Raw genomic sequence first — 20,283 nt, 5'->3', positions numbered from 1 at the left:
GAATCTAGGGGTTATCAGCGAGGGAAAATGAGAAACAAGAGACCAACAAAGGCCACTGTCAAAGAAACCTGGGCTTTTATTCCACCTCAGCAGTGCCGCAGACTGATCACCTCCATGCCACACCGAATTGAGGCAGTAATTAAAGCAAAAGGAGCCCCAACCAAGTATTTAATACATATACATTAAATGAACATACTTTCCAGAAGGCCAACAATTCACTAAAAATGTTTTTTTATTTTTTTATTTTTTATTTTTTTTAAATAGTCTTATGAAGTATTCTAATTTTTTAAAATAATAATTGAGTGGATTTTTGTTAAATGTGAGCCAAGATCATTTAAATGAAACTTAACACTTGAAATAGATCAGTCTGTGTGTGATGAATATATACAAATATAATATACGTTTCAATTTTGTATTTACTAAAAATCAACTTTTTAATATTTCATTTATTGAGCTGCACCTGTACATCTGAGTTATAGAGGCTTACTCTTGAAATATTCTTTAATGGTTTTGAACAGAAAAAAAACAGCATTAATGAGCAGTTTTTTCTTTATTAAAAAAACAATCCGACATTTTGCACAACCCTACGACAGAAAGGAAATATCTATACAGTCAACAGCTAGCCGTAGTTAAAGTGCTAAATTTCCTCCATTTACAAAACAAAATCGGTGGCTTCTACAGTGTAGACGACGGTTGAGCGTCTCGGAGCATTGAGCACACTTTAGAGACTGAAGGCAAAGAAACTGGAGAAGCTGTTAAAGCACGGTCATTTCACAAATCTCAGGTCCGCATTCACATTTTCAGGCACTAAATACCACAAAGAGAATTCATTTTTTTCTGACGGGTAAACAAGCACTCGGGGATAATCATCCAGACGTCTGGATTTAACTGCAATTGAACTAAAGTAGGACTCAGAACTGAGCGATATAAAAAAAAAAAAACCACTTCAAATAATACAAAATATTCATAAATTGATATAAATATGTATTAAATTCTGAATTCTGTACCAGAGAAGGATCTGGAGGCAGAAAATAATTATAGTGTTGCACATTTACATGCTTACAGTAGAAGCACACATTGCATAATGAAGTGACCAACAGGAATGTCAGACAGGATCAGGGCTTTTCCCAGCTTTTTGCATAAAGCATGCAGACTGGAACTCGTTTCTCTACTAGAAGCAGTAACCTGCTGCAGTGTTGTGGAATCATTCACACTAGTTGCATCCACAGAGGTTTCAGTATACCATCAGTAGTTTAAGAAAAGATAGAAAATGTTTTTCTTTCCCTTGGGACATTTTAGATAAGACACATGCACAGTGGGAATGCTGCACTTTGCCAGTCATGGCTCACTATAGAATAATGAACAGGACAGTGATCAGAAGTTAACTGTTTCATGGGATCTCTGTGCTGATGAGGTAGACGGACGCAGCATGGAATGGAAGGTCTGGTGGAAGTGAGGTTTTCCGGTATGTGGTTTCTGAGGAGTACACACGCTCATCACTATACAGAAACATACACATCACAAGCGCTAACGTGAGTAAATCCTTTACTCGCTCCATCTTGTACCTGTAATTCCGAGATTTACTTCCTGCTTCAGCTTTATCTGTTGCTTCGAGTGCTGAAAAAGATCCTCGGTGGAATCTGGCACATGGAGATGATCGTATGAGAAAGACACTAAGACACCGCACAGCTGCAGGTGACTCGGTTAACTGAGACATGCGTCTACAGTCCCTCAGCAGGGGGCAGAGTAACGCTGATTTACCTTTGGAGTGACCTTGCCCCGTCACTCGCTCGGATTTTCACAGTATCAAAGAACCGGGGCGTACAAAGGTGTATTGTGTAGCGCAGGCAGTGTGGACTGATGCACATTTTCCCAGAGGCTCTTCTCTACATGTTAAATACACAGACCGTACCAGCTTCATGCTCGCACCGTATCCATCCGCAGAGTTCAGGTGCGAGTCGAGTCGTGTGCACACTGAACTCTAGTGATTACGCGCTCGCTCCGTCTTCCTCCACCACTCGGTTCATACTGGAGCCGTGGGTTAAGTTGGTAGGTGGAGGATGGCTTAAGTCCCGCACACTGCTGTGGCGTGATTGGCTGTCGAGGCAGTGGAGGCTGCTGTGATGAGAGAGCTGCTCGTTAAGGCGGGGCATGCTCCCGTAAGCCGGCTGCTCCTCCATGTCTCTGTGGCTGGTAGGAGTGTACCTGCACCATGACAAACAGAAAGTAGATCATCATCCAGGCTTTATACAAAACATGCATGAGATCACTCAGTACTACAGGTCTGAACGACGTACTCTTACATACATGAGGCCTTTTGGAAAAGTCTTTTGTTATCGACATCAGGCACGTTTCAACGTGTACTCGTACTGAAAACATGCAGCTTCCCTAAAACATTTCTTTCACCAAGGCCATGAAGTGACGTGCTTACATAATGTATAAAGCACCGATCCCGGCCTCTAAGGCACCGATCTCTAGCCACATGTCCAGTCTGTGTTTAAAATGAAACATGTGTGTGAGATCAGACTTACTTTACATGCATACTAATGCATGCTGAGTTAATGCCATCATGTATCGTTCTCGAGTTAGTAATAACTGTATAATTTCACCCTTTTTTTCTCTTTTGCTTTGGAAGTGACACTGCGTCATTCTGCCAAGAACCTGGATCATGTACACTTCAAAAGCTCTGTGAAATCGATTACAACTGAAATCCTTCCATAGACTTTAAATGTCTCCTTACAAAAACACCACCACGTCAACAATTCCACATTTAAACGGGTTAAGATCATATGGTTAAATCTGCTTTTGTAATTAGTTGTAGATTATGTGGTGCATCTACTCTAAACATTAGTGCATGAGCGGTTACTATAGAAACAGTAATATAACGTACCAGAGTGTACATTATAATAACCTATTGTTTAAGCTGCATCTGGAGTCACTGTGAGAGACGCGCCGTTATACAAAAATCATTTACCAGATTCAAGAATCCAGTTACGCTTGTGTGGTAAAGCAGCTATAAACAATGCTTCCCTCAGCAGCTTCTCGGTTTCTCTCTCGAAGTTAATACGATAAAAGAAAACCAGACTGATTACATTTTCCAGTGAGTACAAACTCAAAGAGTCCACTGAAGACTTTCTTGTGGTGGAAGACGTACTGGCAAAATACACAGAACTGATAAAGACCCCTTGCATAAATGTTTCCTTATGGAAAACAACAACACGTTTATTAAGCCATAGATTATAAAGGATTTTACAAGTAGAAACAATTAATAATTCATAAATAATAAACTAATAAAGTAAACCTGTAGCTGTTCCACAGTTATAACATCTGGTCAGCAAGATTTTATAATCCGGCAGAGCAATATAATAGAAATTAGAATAGAAATGAGGTAGAAATAGAAATAATTTAAATGCAGGCAAAATGCTAAGCCCTCATGCAATTAATAGGGAGGGAAAAAGAAGAAACCCTGGGCTGGTCTTTACCTGCCATCACGTGTGCGGTGCAGGCTGCCGTGGTAGCTGCTCATCTTGCTGTGGACACTGCTTGCTTTACTGCGCACATCATCTAACATGGCCAGATGAGTGGATGAGGCGTGGGTGGACGTTCCCTGTGTGGATGTGCCACGGGACTTGCGGATGATGGGGGTATTGGGGTCACGCAACAGAGCCTGAGCAAAGTCGGGCTCCTGCAGAACCTGACGGCTATCATTCACTGCACTGCTGCACGAGGAGAAAAGAGCACCAGAGCCAAACAGTAAATAAGCAGCCTTACGGTGTAGAAAAATTTATATATGTAGAGTACAACGTGTACTGAAAACGATTCTTTGAGCACTATGTAAGACGGCATGTTTTAATGATCTCTTCGTGGCTACTTTATAGACTGATGAGAAGTCTTCAACTGCATACCTTAACTCCACACTTCATTAGGAGCACTAATGTGCTCCTAATGAAGTAGTACCTCCCTTTGCCCTTAAAGAGCCTCAATTCTTTATGGTATGGATTCAAGAAATTCAAGATACATGTTGAAATGACTGTTGTGCAATTCCATAGATTTAATAGTAATGCTGGGATTTCTCATATAGCAAAGGCGGCTTGGGTTCATGGATTCATGCTGTCGGCACCAAATTTGGACCCTGCCGTCTATGTGCCTCAGAAATCAACACTCAGACCAGGCTACATTTTTTTGCGTCTTCATCTGTCTGGTTTTCCTGAGCCTGCAGTCTCAGCATTACCCAAAGATTCTGTGTTTTTTACATTGCACTGCTGCATAACGACAGGCTGATCAGATAATTGTGTAAGTGTACAGATGTTCCTGGAGAGTGCATTTAATTTAATTTTTTTACATTGCACTCGGGTTGGGGCGTGTATTGTCCGCTTTGTGTTCCTCTGATGTCTAAAATGTCTAAAGTGAGGTAGAAGCAATGTACCCATTTGATAAGGAACTTACTCTTTGCGTCTGCGACCGTGAAGAAAGCTGGCCCACTCGAAGCAGGTCTTCTTACTGCCCACCCAGAACACAGACGGGATGCCAACAACCAGCACCATCAGGTACTTCATTACAAACAGAACCAAGTCAGGTCTGCTCGTCTGCTCCACCTACACACAAATTTTAGCAATGAAACTGGATACAAATATTAATTTGGAATGAAGAGCTGATGTGTTTCTAAACAAACACACCGCTCGAAATTAATTTTTAAAATTACATCTTACGGTAGGTTTACAATAGGGTTCATATGTGGTTTATTGGAATCATAATTCATACATATGCAGCCTCACTAAAGCAACAAGCAAAACGACACAAACACTGATGTTTTATCTGTGGAAAATACAACTGCAACAACAAAAACCTACAAATGAGAGGGGCAGAGCCATGTTTTCAGGTCAAGTGTGTGTGTGTGTGTGTGTGTGTGTGTGTGTGGCTACACAAATATTTGTGTGTGTGTACTTGACTTTCAATACTCTCCTTACAATGTATTAGTTTCTCAGCCATGTCAGTTCTACAGGTCTACAACTTCAGATTAAAGCTGATTAGGTCTCATATCTCTCGAGTGCACCAGCTTGTTCAGGATGCACAGTCCAGTGCACACAAACCCTATCCTACACACACGCATTCTCACAAGACTATAAATTAGACTGATGTGAGCACAATACACAAACAGATAAGGCACATTCACTGACTTATTTGATAACAGGGTGAATTCTTAAAACTTCAGTGGAGCAGAATAATAACTCAAACACTTAAGGAATGTCACACAAACTAATGATGTGTGCGAAGAAAAACGCTGATCTATATAGTACTTTATATGCAGTTCACGTTCATGCATTCCCCTGAATTAATTGTGTTTTCCAAATGGAAGCACAGGAGCATATTCATTACAGTAAGATTTGATTCCCTTTCATTCTGCATTAACAGCTGTTGCAGGAATGTAAGTGACCACAGAAAGCATTCTCTCAATGCTTCATATGCTCCTGAAAAGCAGGGTCATCTTGAACCCAAGTGTAATATGCAAATGTTTAATCCAAATGCACTACTCTGATAAAAACCTCCACATACTGCACAGGCTGAGGCTGGGCTTCTACTGCATGAAGATTTCAACCCACAGGGATGATCCATTCCCTAGCATTACGGCTTGCAGCGGTTTGCATAGTATGCTTACAAAATGATGGCTATTTCTGTAGGTCTGGAGGAAGTTTTGCTTTTTTGAAGTATAGAGCAGTTGCATGCTCAAAAAACAGAATAAGGTTTTATTCTGGTTAGGGTCATAGTAAATCAATTTTGGTCACAACATTGGACACAGGGTGGACAAATTCACAGCTGATGATAAGCAAGGCCATGTAAGATGAGTTGAGAAGAAAGACCCAGCTCTGTGCTTGCCATTTTCTCTAGCCCGCTACAGACACCGTCACACGAAGCAATCACATGAAAAAGATGACAAACCTGCAGATTAAAGGAACCAGAGAGAAAAGCAAAAAGCCTTCTTTGTTCTACCTTCACATGCAGCTCATTCTAATACACCCACAGCTTTATAAAGTAGAGTTCTCTTCAGACGATCTATAATTATAGTATGTAGCTCAGTGTAGGTAGGGCAGGTTGCAAGTGGACTGAGTAGGAGTGTTTAAAGAGCTTGGCCAAGCGGGAGAAGGAGGAGGAGGAGGAGGAATCCATCCTGCATGGGCTGGGGAAGCGAGGAAGAGATAGAGTGAGTTTCTATGTCACATGACACACTGCTCTAGTTGGACCACTGTGTGATTGTGCACAGAGAAAGGCCAAGGGTCTTGGATTACATGGCAACATAAGCACACAGTGTGTCACTGTGGTGTATCACATCACACCATTCTTTCATCGCACCACAAAAAAGGCATAACTTGGACATTCTTTTGGAAAATGTAGGTCTTAAAACCTTATGCAGATTATACAGAGATGTCTAAACAGCAAAATGCTTTGTGAAATCTAACTAATGTGTGTGTGTGTATATATATATATATATATATATATATATATATATATATATATATACACACACACACACACACACAAATAAAAAAAAAAAAAACACACATACACACACTGTATAATCAGATTGGCTTAATATGGTCTATGTGCACCGGACACCATTCTGAGATATGTTTGGGTTTTATGATCAGTAGTGAAGTACAGTTCTTTATTACTAAACACAGACAGCCCTATTTATTATCGGTAAGTAAATTAATAATTATAACCACATGTTGCTGCAGATATTTGGTGGCCAAAAAATCTAACACGAAAAAAAATTTAACCATAATTCCATAGCACAAGTGTTTTAAGAAATAATTGTTGCTTGGGTAATAAGAAGGTTTTGCTACATACAGTATAGTTTCAGTGATCTCACCACATCATACACATGAATTTAGTGCAAGAATGGAAAAACTATTTGACGAGAGAGAGAGAGAGAGAGAGAGAGAGAGAGAGAGAGAGAGACAGAGAGAGAGAGAGAGAGAGAGAGAGAGAGAGAGAGAGAGAGAGAGAGAGAGAGCTCTCAGGTAGACTGTTTGTTTTTTTTAAATAAGAGAATAAGATGGCAGTGGTGTTACCTGAAAAGGGCAGGGGATGTGATACTCTCTGCAGCGATCCTGTACCCAGGTGGTCTCCCACACTGGACGGTATGCCTGTTCATATAGGTAACAGCCCAACACAGTCAGGAGTGGCACCAGGTATAGAACGGAGAATATGCCAATACGGATCATGAACTTCACCAGCTTGTCCTGGTTCTCCTTCTCTAAAGGGATCTCCATGCGGATCCGGTTTAAAGCCACAATTCCAGCAAGGAGCAGAGACACGCCGACCAGCACGTCCAGGCACAATGGAGCCAGCACGAACCAGCGCAGAGTGTGCACATCGTACAAACCCACAAAGCATACGCCGCTTATGTTATCCCCCTCGATCTTATTCATGGCCAGCAGCGCTACAGTCAGCACACCAGGTACGCCCCAGGCACTGGCATGAAACAGCAGGGCTTTCTTTTCAATGGCCTCACTGCCCCACTTTGGCACAGCAGCCAGGAACCAGGTGATCGTGAGGATTACCCACCACACGCTTCCAGCCATGGTAAAGAAATAAAGCACCATAAAGAGCAGAGTGCAAGCTTTGTTATGGGAGCCCTGAGTCACTGTCGAGGCTCTGAACTGGCCTGGACTAGCTGCATTACATGCTACACGCTCCTCCAGCAGAAAGCCCAGGAAAAAGACGAGGGACACCATCATGTAGCACACAGCGTAGAAGATGATGGGCCGCTCGGGGTAGCGGAAACGTGTGACGTCGATGAGGAACGTAAGGAACGTGAAGAGTGTGGCAGACAAGCAGACGATGGAGATGATGCCGATGAAGTAGCGGATAAAGGAGAGCTCTTTTTGGCCAAAGTACATGTTGGGGCAGGGAGGGGAGCAGTCACGCACACCCAGGAACGTGTAACCCAGCTCAGGATCGATCTTCAGCTCACGAGGACACCAGAAACCATAATCTCGCTGTACTGTCATAGGCAACTCGTCCGAGGCATTCGGAGTAGTGAACGTGTCTACAGCACGAGGATACGGCTCACTACAGTCCGGGAACCTAAATGCACACAAAGAAATCATTTTTTTAGTAATTGTAAATTAAAAAAGTAACAAAAATGATGCCATGTGTAAAATATAAGTAATTACAAATTAATAATATAATAATAATAATACATTGTGCAATGTTCTAGGGTGACTTTCATATTGCAAGCTTTAGTACTCTCTGCTCTAAGGGGGAAAGATGGCTTTACGGTTTATGGAAAGAAGCATTTGTTTGGCTTTGTAGCTCTAAACTTACTTGGGGGTGAAAAAAAACTGAATATTTGCGGTATAATATCAAATGTTTATAATACATTTTCTGAGATTATTAATGAAATAATTTGTATTCATTTATAAATTGATGGTTCATGCAAGAGTAGTCACATGTCTGCAAATCCAGACTTACTTCTAAACGAAACTTACAATAAGGCACAAACTAATACGTTATTTTTATTACCGCTTTCTCGCCGTTAATCTGCTTTGAGAAAATGTCCATTTTAAAAAGCACTATACAAATAGAAAATTACATTTCTACTCAAACAATTCTGATGAATACTTATAAATATAATAATGCCAGTAGTTCATGTGACCCAGTGGCCAAACCGGAATGCGTTACCTGCTGCACTCCATCTCCTCAGGCCATGACACGCCAAACATATCCATTAGCTTGTGACAGTCTCTCTTTGAGTGGATACACAGGCTGCGACAGGGCATCGACATGCGACCATACTCTGTACACACAGGGGCGTAGAGTGCACAAAGGAAAGGCCTCAGGTCTGGAGAACACTGCAGGTTCACCATGGGGTGAAAGAGCTGTGGCGAGAGAGAGAGAGAGAGAGAGAGAGAGAGAGAGAGAGAGAGCTCAGATTCTGCCAAGTGCATTGTGACAGAATGACAGTTCTCATAACAGATTGCTGTGTGATGCCAGAGCTACTTCACTAGAACTAATCAAAGCAGCTTGGCAAATCTAATTTTTTTTTTTTTTTACATGCTAAATTCAACTGTGCAGAATGATGAGTGTAATATTTCTAATATTACAAGATGCACCTGTTTCAAAAGGTCATTCTATTGAGGACACCACTCGTGAATTTTATAAGGAAGCACAATGTCTGTAGAGGTACAAAAGGAAAGACCATGAAAGTTTTCCTCAGTACTGTAATCTTTGCAATTCCTGAGGTTTGCCAGCCTCTGGGTGGCTCTGGCTGTGCTTTTGTATCCCCAAGGAGACCAGTGCATGCTGGGAGACAGAACAGCTGCAGAGTTAGCCATTAACATGTAAATCTCTGAAGAAGCGAACAATGCCCTTTCACCTGGGGCCAGCCAATACACATGCACTTCCTGCTGGGGTCTGGCCCTTTATCAAGGGCCTGCTGACTAGGGGGAGAGGGACATGGATACACACACCAACAATGATTTTTTTTTTTTTGCCATGTGCTGCATTGCAAATGTCAGAGGTTTTCAATACTTTTCACATATTTAAATAGACTTACAATGCAGTCATTTATTTTTACCTTTAGATAAGTTAATGTGTGCACACTAATTTGACTTGGAACCCACTCTGTACTTTATGATGTCCTTCCATTGCTCTTCCCATCCAAGACTAATAGTTCTAAATAGCAAAAGTAATAGTGAATTGTCTGTAGCCTATTTATATCTAGCAAAGTTTAGGAACACATGTTAGTGTATCGTGTTTGTTTTTTAGACAACAAACTAAAAAAAAACATTAGTGGGGAAATTGCAATAGCCAGTATTTTTTCTAGAACAATAACTAGTAGATAATCGATGAAAGGTAATTTACAAGTTTATACACATAGAAACAACCTAAACAACAATCACATACAAAATGTGGAGATGAATGTGTGATCATACCAGTTGTTTAAAATCATTTTCTGCCATGTGATTGTGTTGATATTAGGCATTATACACAATTGAATCTTCTCAGACACAGTTTTCTCAACAGCCTTTTCTACAACAAGGAGTCAATGCAAAAGGTTCACAGGATGAAATGAACAGAAACAAGATGTCACATCAAGATATTAAAGGAGGTGAGGAAATATTTAGTTTGTTTCCAAACTGACGAGATTAAACAGAGACCAAAAGATGATCAGAATTTTACACCTACCAGACACAGCTGTGGAAATGGACAGGAGACTGCTGACTCTTTCACTCACCTCATGTAATATTGATTTTGTCAGTGACATGTTGTCCCTGTACCCGCTCTACTGCTAAAGTCTGTAAGTGCTTTCTGCTTGCCAGATTGAAATGCTTGAGTTTCAGGAATGCTGTAGCTGCTGCTGATTGTTTAATGCTGCCTAAAGCTGAACTACAAACTGTGTGTACATTATTCATGGACTTGAGAATGAGGTAGAGCACTACAGCAACAGACTCGCACACAGCAAGGAATTTTTATTTTATTTATTTGTTTATTTATTTATTTATTTATTTATTTTTTAAGTCCCTACCCCACATCTACTCTGACATTAATGCATAAGCAAACAAGACAGACTGTAAAAGAAGAGAAACGAACAGGGAATTAAAATAATTTAATTAGTGGTAATCATTCTTCAGGGTTAATGGATGTGTAAAGGACTAAAAAAAAAAGAGGGAGAGACTATTTTCGTTTTTTTAGACCAGAGGCTGAGATCCTGTCATTTAAACTAATATCACAGCAAGGAGAAACATCACACCATTGTGTTTAGTAAATAAAGATTAAAGGTTTTTAACTCGAGACTCACAAGTCAAGACTGCCATCGGAAAACATGAAGAAACAATCCTCACAGTGCTGCAAATCAGAGATCAAAAAAAATCAGCTCTTCCTCAAACATCAAATCAGACACGGGGTGAAAAGCACACCACCGAGTCAGACACGGGGTAAAAAGCTCACCACCGAGTCAGACACGGGGTAAAAAGCTCACTATTTCAAAGCCAACCTGTGCTACATTTATACAATAGCAGCTTAGATAAGCATTAAACAGAATGGCGCATTGGCACTGGATCGGTTTTATCTCATGTGCAGTTTTAATATATGGTTTAAAAGCATATTTAGCTTCAGTACTTTATGCCATGCAGTGTGTGTGTTGCACCACTGGGTTGTGTGTTATGTGAAGAAACTGGACCTGAGGGGAGAGTGAGTCGTGGATATCTTGCCTTCCCTCTGCTCACTCTTCATCTAGTATCTAATGACCCAGCCTCTGAGGGAAGCTCCTGTGTGGTTGACCAGCTCAGAAAGCTGAAGCTTTATAGACTCCAGAGGGCACATTCAGCATACTGAAGCCTCTCTTAGTCATCAGCCTTTACTGAGCTACAGCAGCCAAGCGATTCAAGCAGAGGAAATTATAGTACAGCATCCATGTATTGTGTTTGGTAATGTGCAAAAACTCAGGCACAAAAGAAAAAAAAAAAGCATTTCTTAATAAGGAAATCATAACGCAGGAAATGGAATGAATGAATAAAACGGTGTTATGATGAAACAACGGTATTAACCAACATAAAAAAAAAATTCAGAAAAAAAGAAAAATTTGTATTGTGTTCAAAACTGCATGAATTCTAAATTCAGGTTTATTATGCAATATAAAAAAGGATTTTAATGATAAAAAAAATCTAGTGTCTGTGGAACGTTAAGAAAATCAAAAATTGGTCTTTTCAATCACACTTATACCAAAAAAAAAAAAATAATAAAATAAAAAAGGGAAACTCCAAATAGCCACCTTCTTTAAATTAAACTTAATGCATACTCATCCAGAAACAAGAGTGATGTAAGTAACGTCCTCCACATGAAGGAGATTAAAAACATTTTCATATAACAAAAGAAAATAAGGAAATAATTGAGGTTTAAGCTTATATTATCTCCTCAAATGCAAATGCAAGCACATTATCTAGTATAATCTCTGTGCCTAAGATGCTAATGGGTAATTAAAACGTTGCAGTCTCGGATCTGATTACCCGGCTGCTATGCTAGGCAGCCCACACTGCACCGGAGGAACAGCAGGAGAGACGGGGTGGGCTTTTTTGGCAGGAGTGAAAAAGAACACATTTGTCTCTCACAGATGCCAACAGCCACTCCTCTTGAAATACTTAAATGGAAGGATTAAGTTTCTGCCTGTTTTCCCTTTGTCTAAGCTACAATTTACTGAAAGAATCAATGGAAGTGAGGCCTTCAAATGTATGCCTGCTTTCAGCACTTCCTGCTCTACTCAGGCATGTTTGTGTGTGTGATGTGTAAACGGTATCGAGCTATTCGACAGCTACGGCGCAGTAGAAGGACACATTCGGGCCACAGCCATTCTTTGAGGTCTATATTAGTAGCAAGGTAAGAAACAGAGGGTGAAAGGAAATTAGAGGGACAATGACATGAAAAAGTCAGTAAGAGTACTGCACTTGACTGACAGCTGGGGTAATCGCTGAGCTAGATGAATTTGGCTCGGAGTCTAGACCTCTCACTCTCGTTTCTCTCGCTCACTTTCTTTCTCAGTGTGCAGGGGAGGATTTGGGTTGCTATTAGTGGAAGAGCCAGTTTGCCAGCTTTTTCCAGTGAGCATACTTGTGAAGAAAACTGGGTTCTCGAAGGATTAACTGTTCAAAAGCCTCTGAATATACAGACTGACAATATGCCACCTTTCCCCTAATCGGCTGTGTGTGGACCTGTGATTGCCTCTGATTAAATATCATACATACTTAAATGGTTCAGAGCAATTTAATTATCCATTGTGCATTTTAAAGATCAGATGACAAACTTAGTAATCGTAAGGATTTGATTACCATTGACTCATTATAGTGCTTCAGAACGTACAGGCTTTATTACAGGATAAAGCTCCTAATTCATTACCGTTCAGAGTTTTAAAATGAAGGGGAAAAAATTCCTGGTGATTACCTAATTTGATTACTATTTCCCAAAAATTAAAAACCATGAACATGTAATCCTTAAAAGGCCATGCAGATCTTCTTATGTTTCACCCACTTTATCTCTATTCAGATCTATGAATGAGCTCCATAGTTAATGCGCTGGGCTGCCAATAATTCTTGCCGTTTGTTCTTGTGCAAAACACACACACACACACACACACACACACACACACACACACACACACACACACACACACACACACACACACACACACAGCAGAGAAAATGGCCGTTAGTGTTTGTATGGCATCCTCTTCTCTTCAGATAACAGCACAGAGAGTCCAACTGTGCTTGCACACGCACGCACACACACACACACACACACACACACACACACACACACACACACACACACACACACACCCACAGAGCTGCAGCTTTGTGTTGGAGATGGAAAAACATTTTACACAACCATTTTGCACAACTTTTGTCTACAACTGTGTTCTGGGTGTGGCTAATGCAAACAGCTCTCACACGTCTCCAGGCTATGTTCAGTGCCCGGGTGGAAGGTGGCTCAGCTGGCAGCATTGAGAACTCTTAAATGAGGGTGTGAAACAAGCAGAGAAATAGCGATGTGAGCGACATGGAAACACTGCAGTAACTCTATTCATGGTAAATAAAAAGCAGCGTGCAGGAACAGACACTGAATAAAACACAGCCTGTCTGTCTAACCAAGATAAACTTCATCTGCACTGACCAATTGGCTCCGGGTGGCCCTCCACACTCTCCCACAACGGTGAAAAAGAGCAGCAGCATTGAATAGGTAAAACTGCCCAAAGGGGGAATTATTTCCTCAATATTTGTTCTTTTCTCAATCTTTACAAAGAAAAGGAAAAAGAAGAAACGGCAGCTCCCACACTCCCTCTCTCCTGTCATTTAGTCGTCCTTGAATCAGGGGTCTCTTTCTGGCAGGGTACTTCCTCCACTTCACTCGTTTGAGGGCCACATTCTTTTCCTGCCTTTCCATCAGCGCTGTCAAGGCAACCACTGACGCAGAAAAAGACCGGGTTAAAAAGAGGGTCTTTGATGAGCCCTCATCCTCAGGGGTCGGAGGTCACTGAGAGAAACCACCTCCTGAGAGCAGAACTGCATGTCCTTTTGTGGACTCACAATTACAAGCGGTTTCCATAGTTTCCATTGCTGCCCCAATAAGCCCAGCTAAGAAACAGGAATTGCTTGGTTATTTAAAAATAAATAAATAAATAAATAAAAGATAAAACCCATATAAAACACTGTCATCAATATATATTGTATATTATATGATATGATATATTAGCATTACAGTGCAGAAACAGATGCTTCCAGCACTGTGACTGCACACATCACCAGCTGCCTGCCTGAGTTACACACATCCAGACTGAAACTTCTGATGAAGGATCCAACAAATAAGTTTAACTATGGCTGTAAAAATAAATAAGCCAAAGCAAGATTTCTTTAATAATTTGCTACTCAGTGGCAATGCAAGATCAGGAAAACGCACAGTAATTATGTGCATTTCACACCTGAGTGATGAGCGGTGTCAAGGAAAAGGGTGCAAACATGTCCACAGATTGCATCCACAATGCTTTAATGCTTCTGTGGTGTAAAGGCAAATGTCCAAGTTAATAAATGTGGCTTTAAAGTCATTTAAAAGTGGTAGTGCACAAATGCATTCAAACACATATCTAAATGCTAGCTTGGAATACTGTAGGCTGTGTGTTTCAATGTTGAACAAAGATTTTGTCCTCACAACTATGAAATATGTAATATTTTATACTTTATGTAATATACATAATACTTTAACCAAAGAATGATAGACAGAAGATTCAGCTTGCTAACATGTAGGCATCAAGTCTTTTAAACATATTGTTTAAAAGCAGAAGACATTATTTGACAAATATACATTATAGTGATTTTTTCCCCCCATATATCCCAGCTTATTAGGAAACTGGGGCTGGACTGCAGAGTCAGCTAGGACACTGAGCGTGTCTGACAGAGAGTGTAATTGCCTTGCTCTTGGGCCCAGCGGCAGCTTGGTGGTGCTGGGGCTTGAACCCTCGACATTACGGTCAATAACACAGCGCATTTAAACACGGAGCGTCCAACACTTCCCCCCATAAAAATGGATTAACAGTGGAACGAAACGCCCAAGAGGATTAACGCTTCCTTCAATTAAGAAAGTAGTTTTACTACAAAAGTGTACTGTGCTACTGGAGCTATATTTTAATTACATTTAACATTAACACTAAACTGTTACACTCTGGAATACTAATAAACAAGTTCACCAGTAGTCACAGAACACATCAACACTGTTAGTGTTCCTATCATGATTGGTTAATATAAAATTGTTAAGATTCAGCTGGAAAACGTTTATTAGCCACTTGATGTATCCATTTGCTCCTAATATCAACATCATGATGAGACTGAATATGCATTTGTCTTTTAGTTTCTCAGTTTACAAACCAGCTTTTTGTTTGTGAAACTTGTTGATGCTAAAGATCTCCAACTGTACAGTTCATTTAATCAGAGATGATGAAAATCGAGGTGACAACTGTTTGCAACAGCATTTAAATAATTGTCTGAACAAACACACACACACACACACACACACACACACAGCATTTAATTTGACAGTCAAAATGGAGACAGAATGAACTGCGAGATCCACATGAATCTTAGACTTGTCATCACTGGTCGCTATCTTTCATGAATACAGTGAGTGTGATTCACCAGGCAAAACAGAAATAAAGAGCAGAACAAAAAGATCTTCTTTCTGACACAATTACAGAACCATTCAAATTACAAAGCAGGTTGAAAGCAGGGTTCTGTGATACTACCTACAAATCCATGCTTGGATAAAAAACATGTTCGTGCTGTAAATTTACCGTGAGCTCTCACACACACACACACACACACACACACACACACACACACACACACACACACACACACACACACACACACACACACACACACACACACACACACACACACACACACACACACACACACACACACACACACACACACACACACACACACACACACACACACACACACAAGCCTGTCATTACCAGGAGCTCAGAACGCATGTCAGATCTCACAGTTACTGCAACCCAGCTGCAGCCCTGCACCACCCTGCAATTAGCCAAACTCTTTATTCTTTAGCCTAATCAGGATCGGGTGAAAATGCTGAGTCGGTTTGAAATTGATTTCTTCCATCTACTCTTTACCTAAAATGATAACGTGATGTAGAAGGTTCACCGATTAAAGATTGTTAGTAATCGTTATTTTCATTATCTGAAGTCTATCTGAATATTGATGTTACATTCTATTGAGCTTTTTTCATTAACCTTCGATCATGAGCAGATCAGTTCTGTACCTAAAACACTGTATTCATCACAAAATAAACAAACAAACACACAACTTTTAGCTAAACTGTGGTTCAATAATAATTTGAATTATTTATAGATTACAGTTTAAAGCCCACCCTGGCTAAATATACAACTATAAAGGTCATTCAAGCCTCTTATTCCTGAGCTCCTCTAAACCAATTAGCACAATTCTGATCTTTTGCATTAACATCAACACCAAAATAATAAATGTGGCTTTAAAGAAGCTTAAGTTGTTTAAAGCAGGTAACAAAAAATATATTATAAGAGCTCAGAAATATTATACACGATACTTTAAAATATATTTTCTGTACAAATTGTTTTGTTTTCTATAATTTTGGTTGAAAATTGATTCAGAACTTTTACAAATTGGCATAAGATTGGCTTTTTTTTGCAGACACCATCTTTGACTAAGCAAGTAAAGAATTTTTATAAACAATGAAGGTCATTGAAAGGTCTTTGACAAAATAAGTTTTTTTGATTTATAAAACACAAAATACTACCCTGGTTGAGTGGCTCTGGTAAAAAGTAACGTTGGCTCCGAACAAGTATTAATATAGAGTAAGTGACATGTATGCTATACTCGTTATTTTAGCAAACATGGATTTTCTTATGTGAAATGTGTTACGGTTGTTGCCACACAGCTTTTGTAAATGAGCCACCACTGCATTAAAGCAGATTTGCAGGTTTTATGTATGTATACTACCATTTTATTTATTCATTACTCTGTCCTCTGTCTAGCACTAATAATAGATCAGGACCTGTTATAATTACTACTATGCAGTTCTGTTGTAAAACAAAAAAAATATTTCCCTAAAAATCCTGATGAGCATCAAGATGACTTTGCCATATTCTCTGTTTCTAATACACACATGCAACGAGCCCGAGTGTGAGTTGATACTCCCTGTTCCCATTAACACTGCATGGCGCTATGCTGGCAAAGGAGGGGGAGGGTCTGCTATACAGGATCGGCTCTGGTTTCTCAGCACACACACACACACACAACATCCCGAGAGTAATGTAATACAAATCCATGGGGAATAGTGAACCCTTGTGACAGATGGGCAGACGATGACATGGCGGCACCCCATACTACAGTAGGGTCCACACGACCTGCTATCAACTGACAGCGGACACTCCGCTGCGCTTTTAACTAGCCACAGATGCACAAGTACTCTCCACCGTGCCTTCCACTGTGACTAAGTAACGGGAGAAATGGGATCATTCAGCACCTCCATCCACTGTAGGTCTTAGATGATTATATTAGCTGTGATGAACAATGTTGGCTAACAGCATTATTTCCTTTCAGCATATCTGGAATAAAGCATCCTTCAATGAGCTACATGCAAAATGGCAAAAAGAAGAAGCATGAAGTACTTAATACTTAGTGCAAATACCTACAATTGAGAGTCTGTCCATATCGCATTATTATTAAATCTCCCATTGCTCCACTATTGATTACCTACAATAAACTAGCATTCGATTTGACATATTCTCAATAATTTACAAGTAAACGGATCATTCGAAAAGCAACTGACGACAGAATGCACTGTGCAATATGACAAGTATGTGCATCAACCTGGGTACATTTAAAAACAAGAAAATAAAAAGTAAAGTATCGCGGTTTAAGAACCTTATTTGTGTGCCACTCGTTTAATTTGCTAAAACGTCACCCACTGCTTTATTGTTCAAACAAGTCGGTGTAGAATGACAATCTACAAGCCTACCCAACAACAAGCTCCATGGCAACCCCATTTTTCCCTCACCTGCCCACACAGAACAGACCAACAGGGAAACAGAGGAAGACGAAACAGTAATATGCACTTACCTCCATGGCGAGAGCAGCAGTCTGTTGGTCATAGTGGTTGAGCAGGTTGGGCATGAAGGTGGTGTTATAGGGAAGATCCTGACACATACGGAGCCCTATGGGCTCACAGGTAAACGTGCTGTGGCTTCCCACGGAGTCCATTAGAATAGCAGAGCTGCAGGCAAACAGAGCGGAGGCCAGCAGTGTCCACAGCAGCCCCATCCTCCTGGAGGAGAAACCGAGCACAGGTACCAATAAATCCACTTCGAGGCTCAAAACGAAGCGTGGCACGAGGTGTAAGGCGAGTACGGGAGCCGATTCATCTTCAAACCAATATCCACCACACCCAGAGAATCAGGGAGGTAGACTAGGCTGGTCCACTGCTTCCATCCCCCTGTGTGCGAGCACTCACAATGCTGATGCTGCTTGCCTCAGTGCACTCTTTGATCAGCCACCTCAAAGACAACCTATTCATATAAGTCCAGAGCTTATAAGATGTCCTTTAACATGTTGGTCAATATAGCCATCAATAAACAGCATGCATGTTGTATTCACGACCTCTAGGCGCACCTGCAACATGAAAGACAAGGTACAAAACATTACAACGTAACTCAAGCGAAGAAGAAGCTTGGTATTAATTTGAACTGTAATTATATTTGAAATATATTTCTGCCTTTAGTTTTTTTTTTGGCTATAAAAACCTTTATATGACAAGACTATATGTATATCATGCAATATATATTCATTACATTACTGTTTGTATTTACATATTTAAGGTCCCCTTAGTGTCAAATACATAATTACATGGAAACAAAATCCTAGTGTACTAAGTGAATGGATTAGTAGCCTATTCCATGAACAAATCATAAAATAAAACATAGGATGTGGATGCATAACGTGTAACATTCAATACCTCTAAATAAACAAAGTATATATTAAATACAAATGTTATTAAATATAATGCCAATTTTAATCATATATTGAAATATATTGAAATTTATAACAGGATGCAGTCATGAACATCAGCATTCAAGTAACTTGTTTATCTTTGCTCACACACCCGCATCCCGCTGATCAGTGTGTCCAAAGGTCCACAATCCAGACCCGTGTAAGTCTGAGACCCACCCCATCACCAACCACCACCACCACAACCCCGCACCGCACCACGCTCCTGCGCGCATGCGCACTCCACCAAACAGCGGTGCAGGACAAGATCTAGGCTCCCCCCCCCCCCCACAAGTGTGTGTGAAAGGAATGAATAAAAATTAAATGTGTATCACACCTGAACACAAACGGTGCAATTTAATGATCAAATATTTACAATGCATAATTACTAATCTGATGTGTGCACGAATTATGTGAAAGACGGCTGTCGATGAGCATGAATAAAGTAGAGTGAATTAAACCATACTTTGTATTTTTTTTCTGCATCTTTCGCGTGTCCATATAACCCCTCTGCCTTCTGATGCGCGTGCACAGGGCAGACCTCAGCGATACATGTCGTGCGCGTTTTCATTTCAAACGTGAGCGGAACACACACACACACACGTACATACATACAAGTAGTTGTGTCTCTGAAACGACCAGGTTTATGAAATGTAAAATTGAAACTTTACCGTCAGTACGCGTTATTCCTCAGCTCCTGGTCGACGTTTCTCTGGGGTATGATAATAAACCGCGTCTTCGGTGCAACAGCTCTGAGCGTCACACACTCACGCGCACGCACTCGACAGCAACACCAAAAGGCAGACACTTCCTTAAAACTGAACCGAGTTTACCTGTACACATGGCGAACACTGTAAACTATTGAAAGCCGTGGAAATGTCCTGAAACACCTCCACAAACACACACACACACAAACAGCAGCACGGAACGCTGCTCGCTTTGCATACTCCAGCCGAAACTGCCCCTCCCCTACAGACAGGCCCCGCCCTCCTCTCACTGCGCATGCGCCCAGCATGAGCACCGCCAGGGCAGGATGTCTGTCAGGGTGCAGTTTAATGGATAACCACAGCTTTCTAATTAGTAATCCCAAAGATCATTAAAACTACAAGCATGTTCGGTGAACTGCTCATTCACAGGCCGCTACAGCCTCTGTCTGAGCAATCAAAAACGCCATTATATTAGAAAAAAT

General features: G+C 40.6%; 1 protein-coding gene across 1 annotated transcript; it reads right to left on the bottom strand.

The window, feature by feature from the left end:
- Positions 1-531: 531 nt before the first annotated feature.
- fzd3b (frizzled class receptor 3b) lies at positions 532-20,074 on the bottom strand. The gene is made up of 7 exons (XM_046856123.1): positions 19,766-20,074; positions 18,171-18,719; positions 8,686-8,882; positions 7,071-8,088; positions 4,447-4,595; positions 3,483-3,719; positions 532-2,205 (listed from the first exon to the last, which is right to left on the bottom strand). The coding sequence occupies exons 2-7, from the start codon at positions 18,369-18,371 to the stop codon at positions 1,989-1,991; spliced, it is 2,019 nt and encodes a 672-aa protein (XP_046712079.1). The 5' UTR covers positions 18,372-18,719; positions 19,766-20,074; the 3' UTR covers positions 532-1,988.
- Positions 20,075-20,283: the final 209 nt, after the last annotated feature.

This window comes from Silurus meridionalis, chromosome 8 (genome assembly GCF_014805685.1).
Source record: "Silurus meridionalis isolate SWU-2019-XX chromosome 8, ASM1480568v1, whole genome shotgun sequence".
In the NCBI taxonomy this organism is placed as follows: Eukaryota; Metazoa; Chordata; class Actinopteri; order Siluriformes; family Siluridae; genus Silurus; species Silurus meridionalis.
This window is presented reverse-complemented; position numbering and strand designations above follow the sequence as displayed.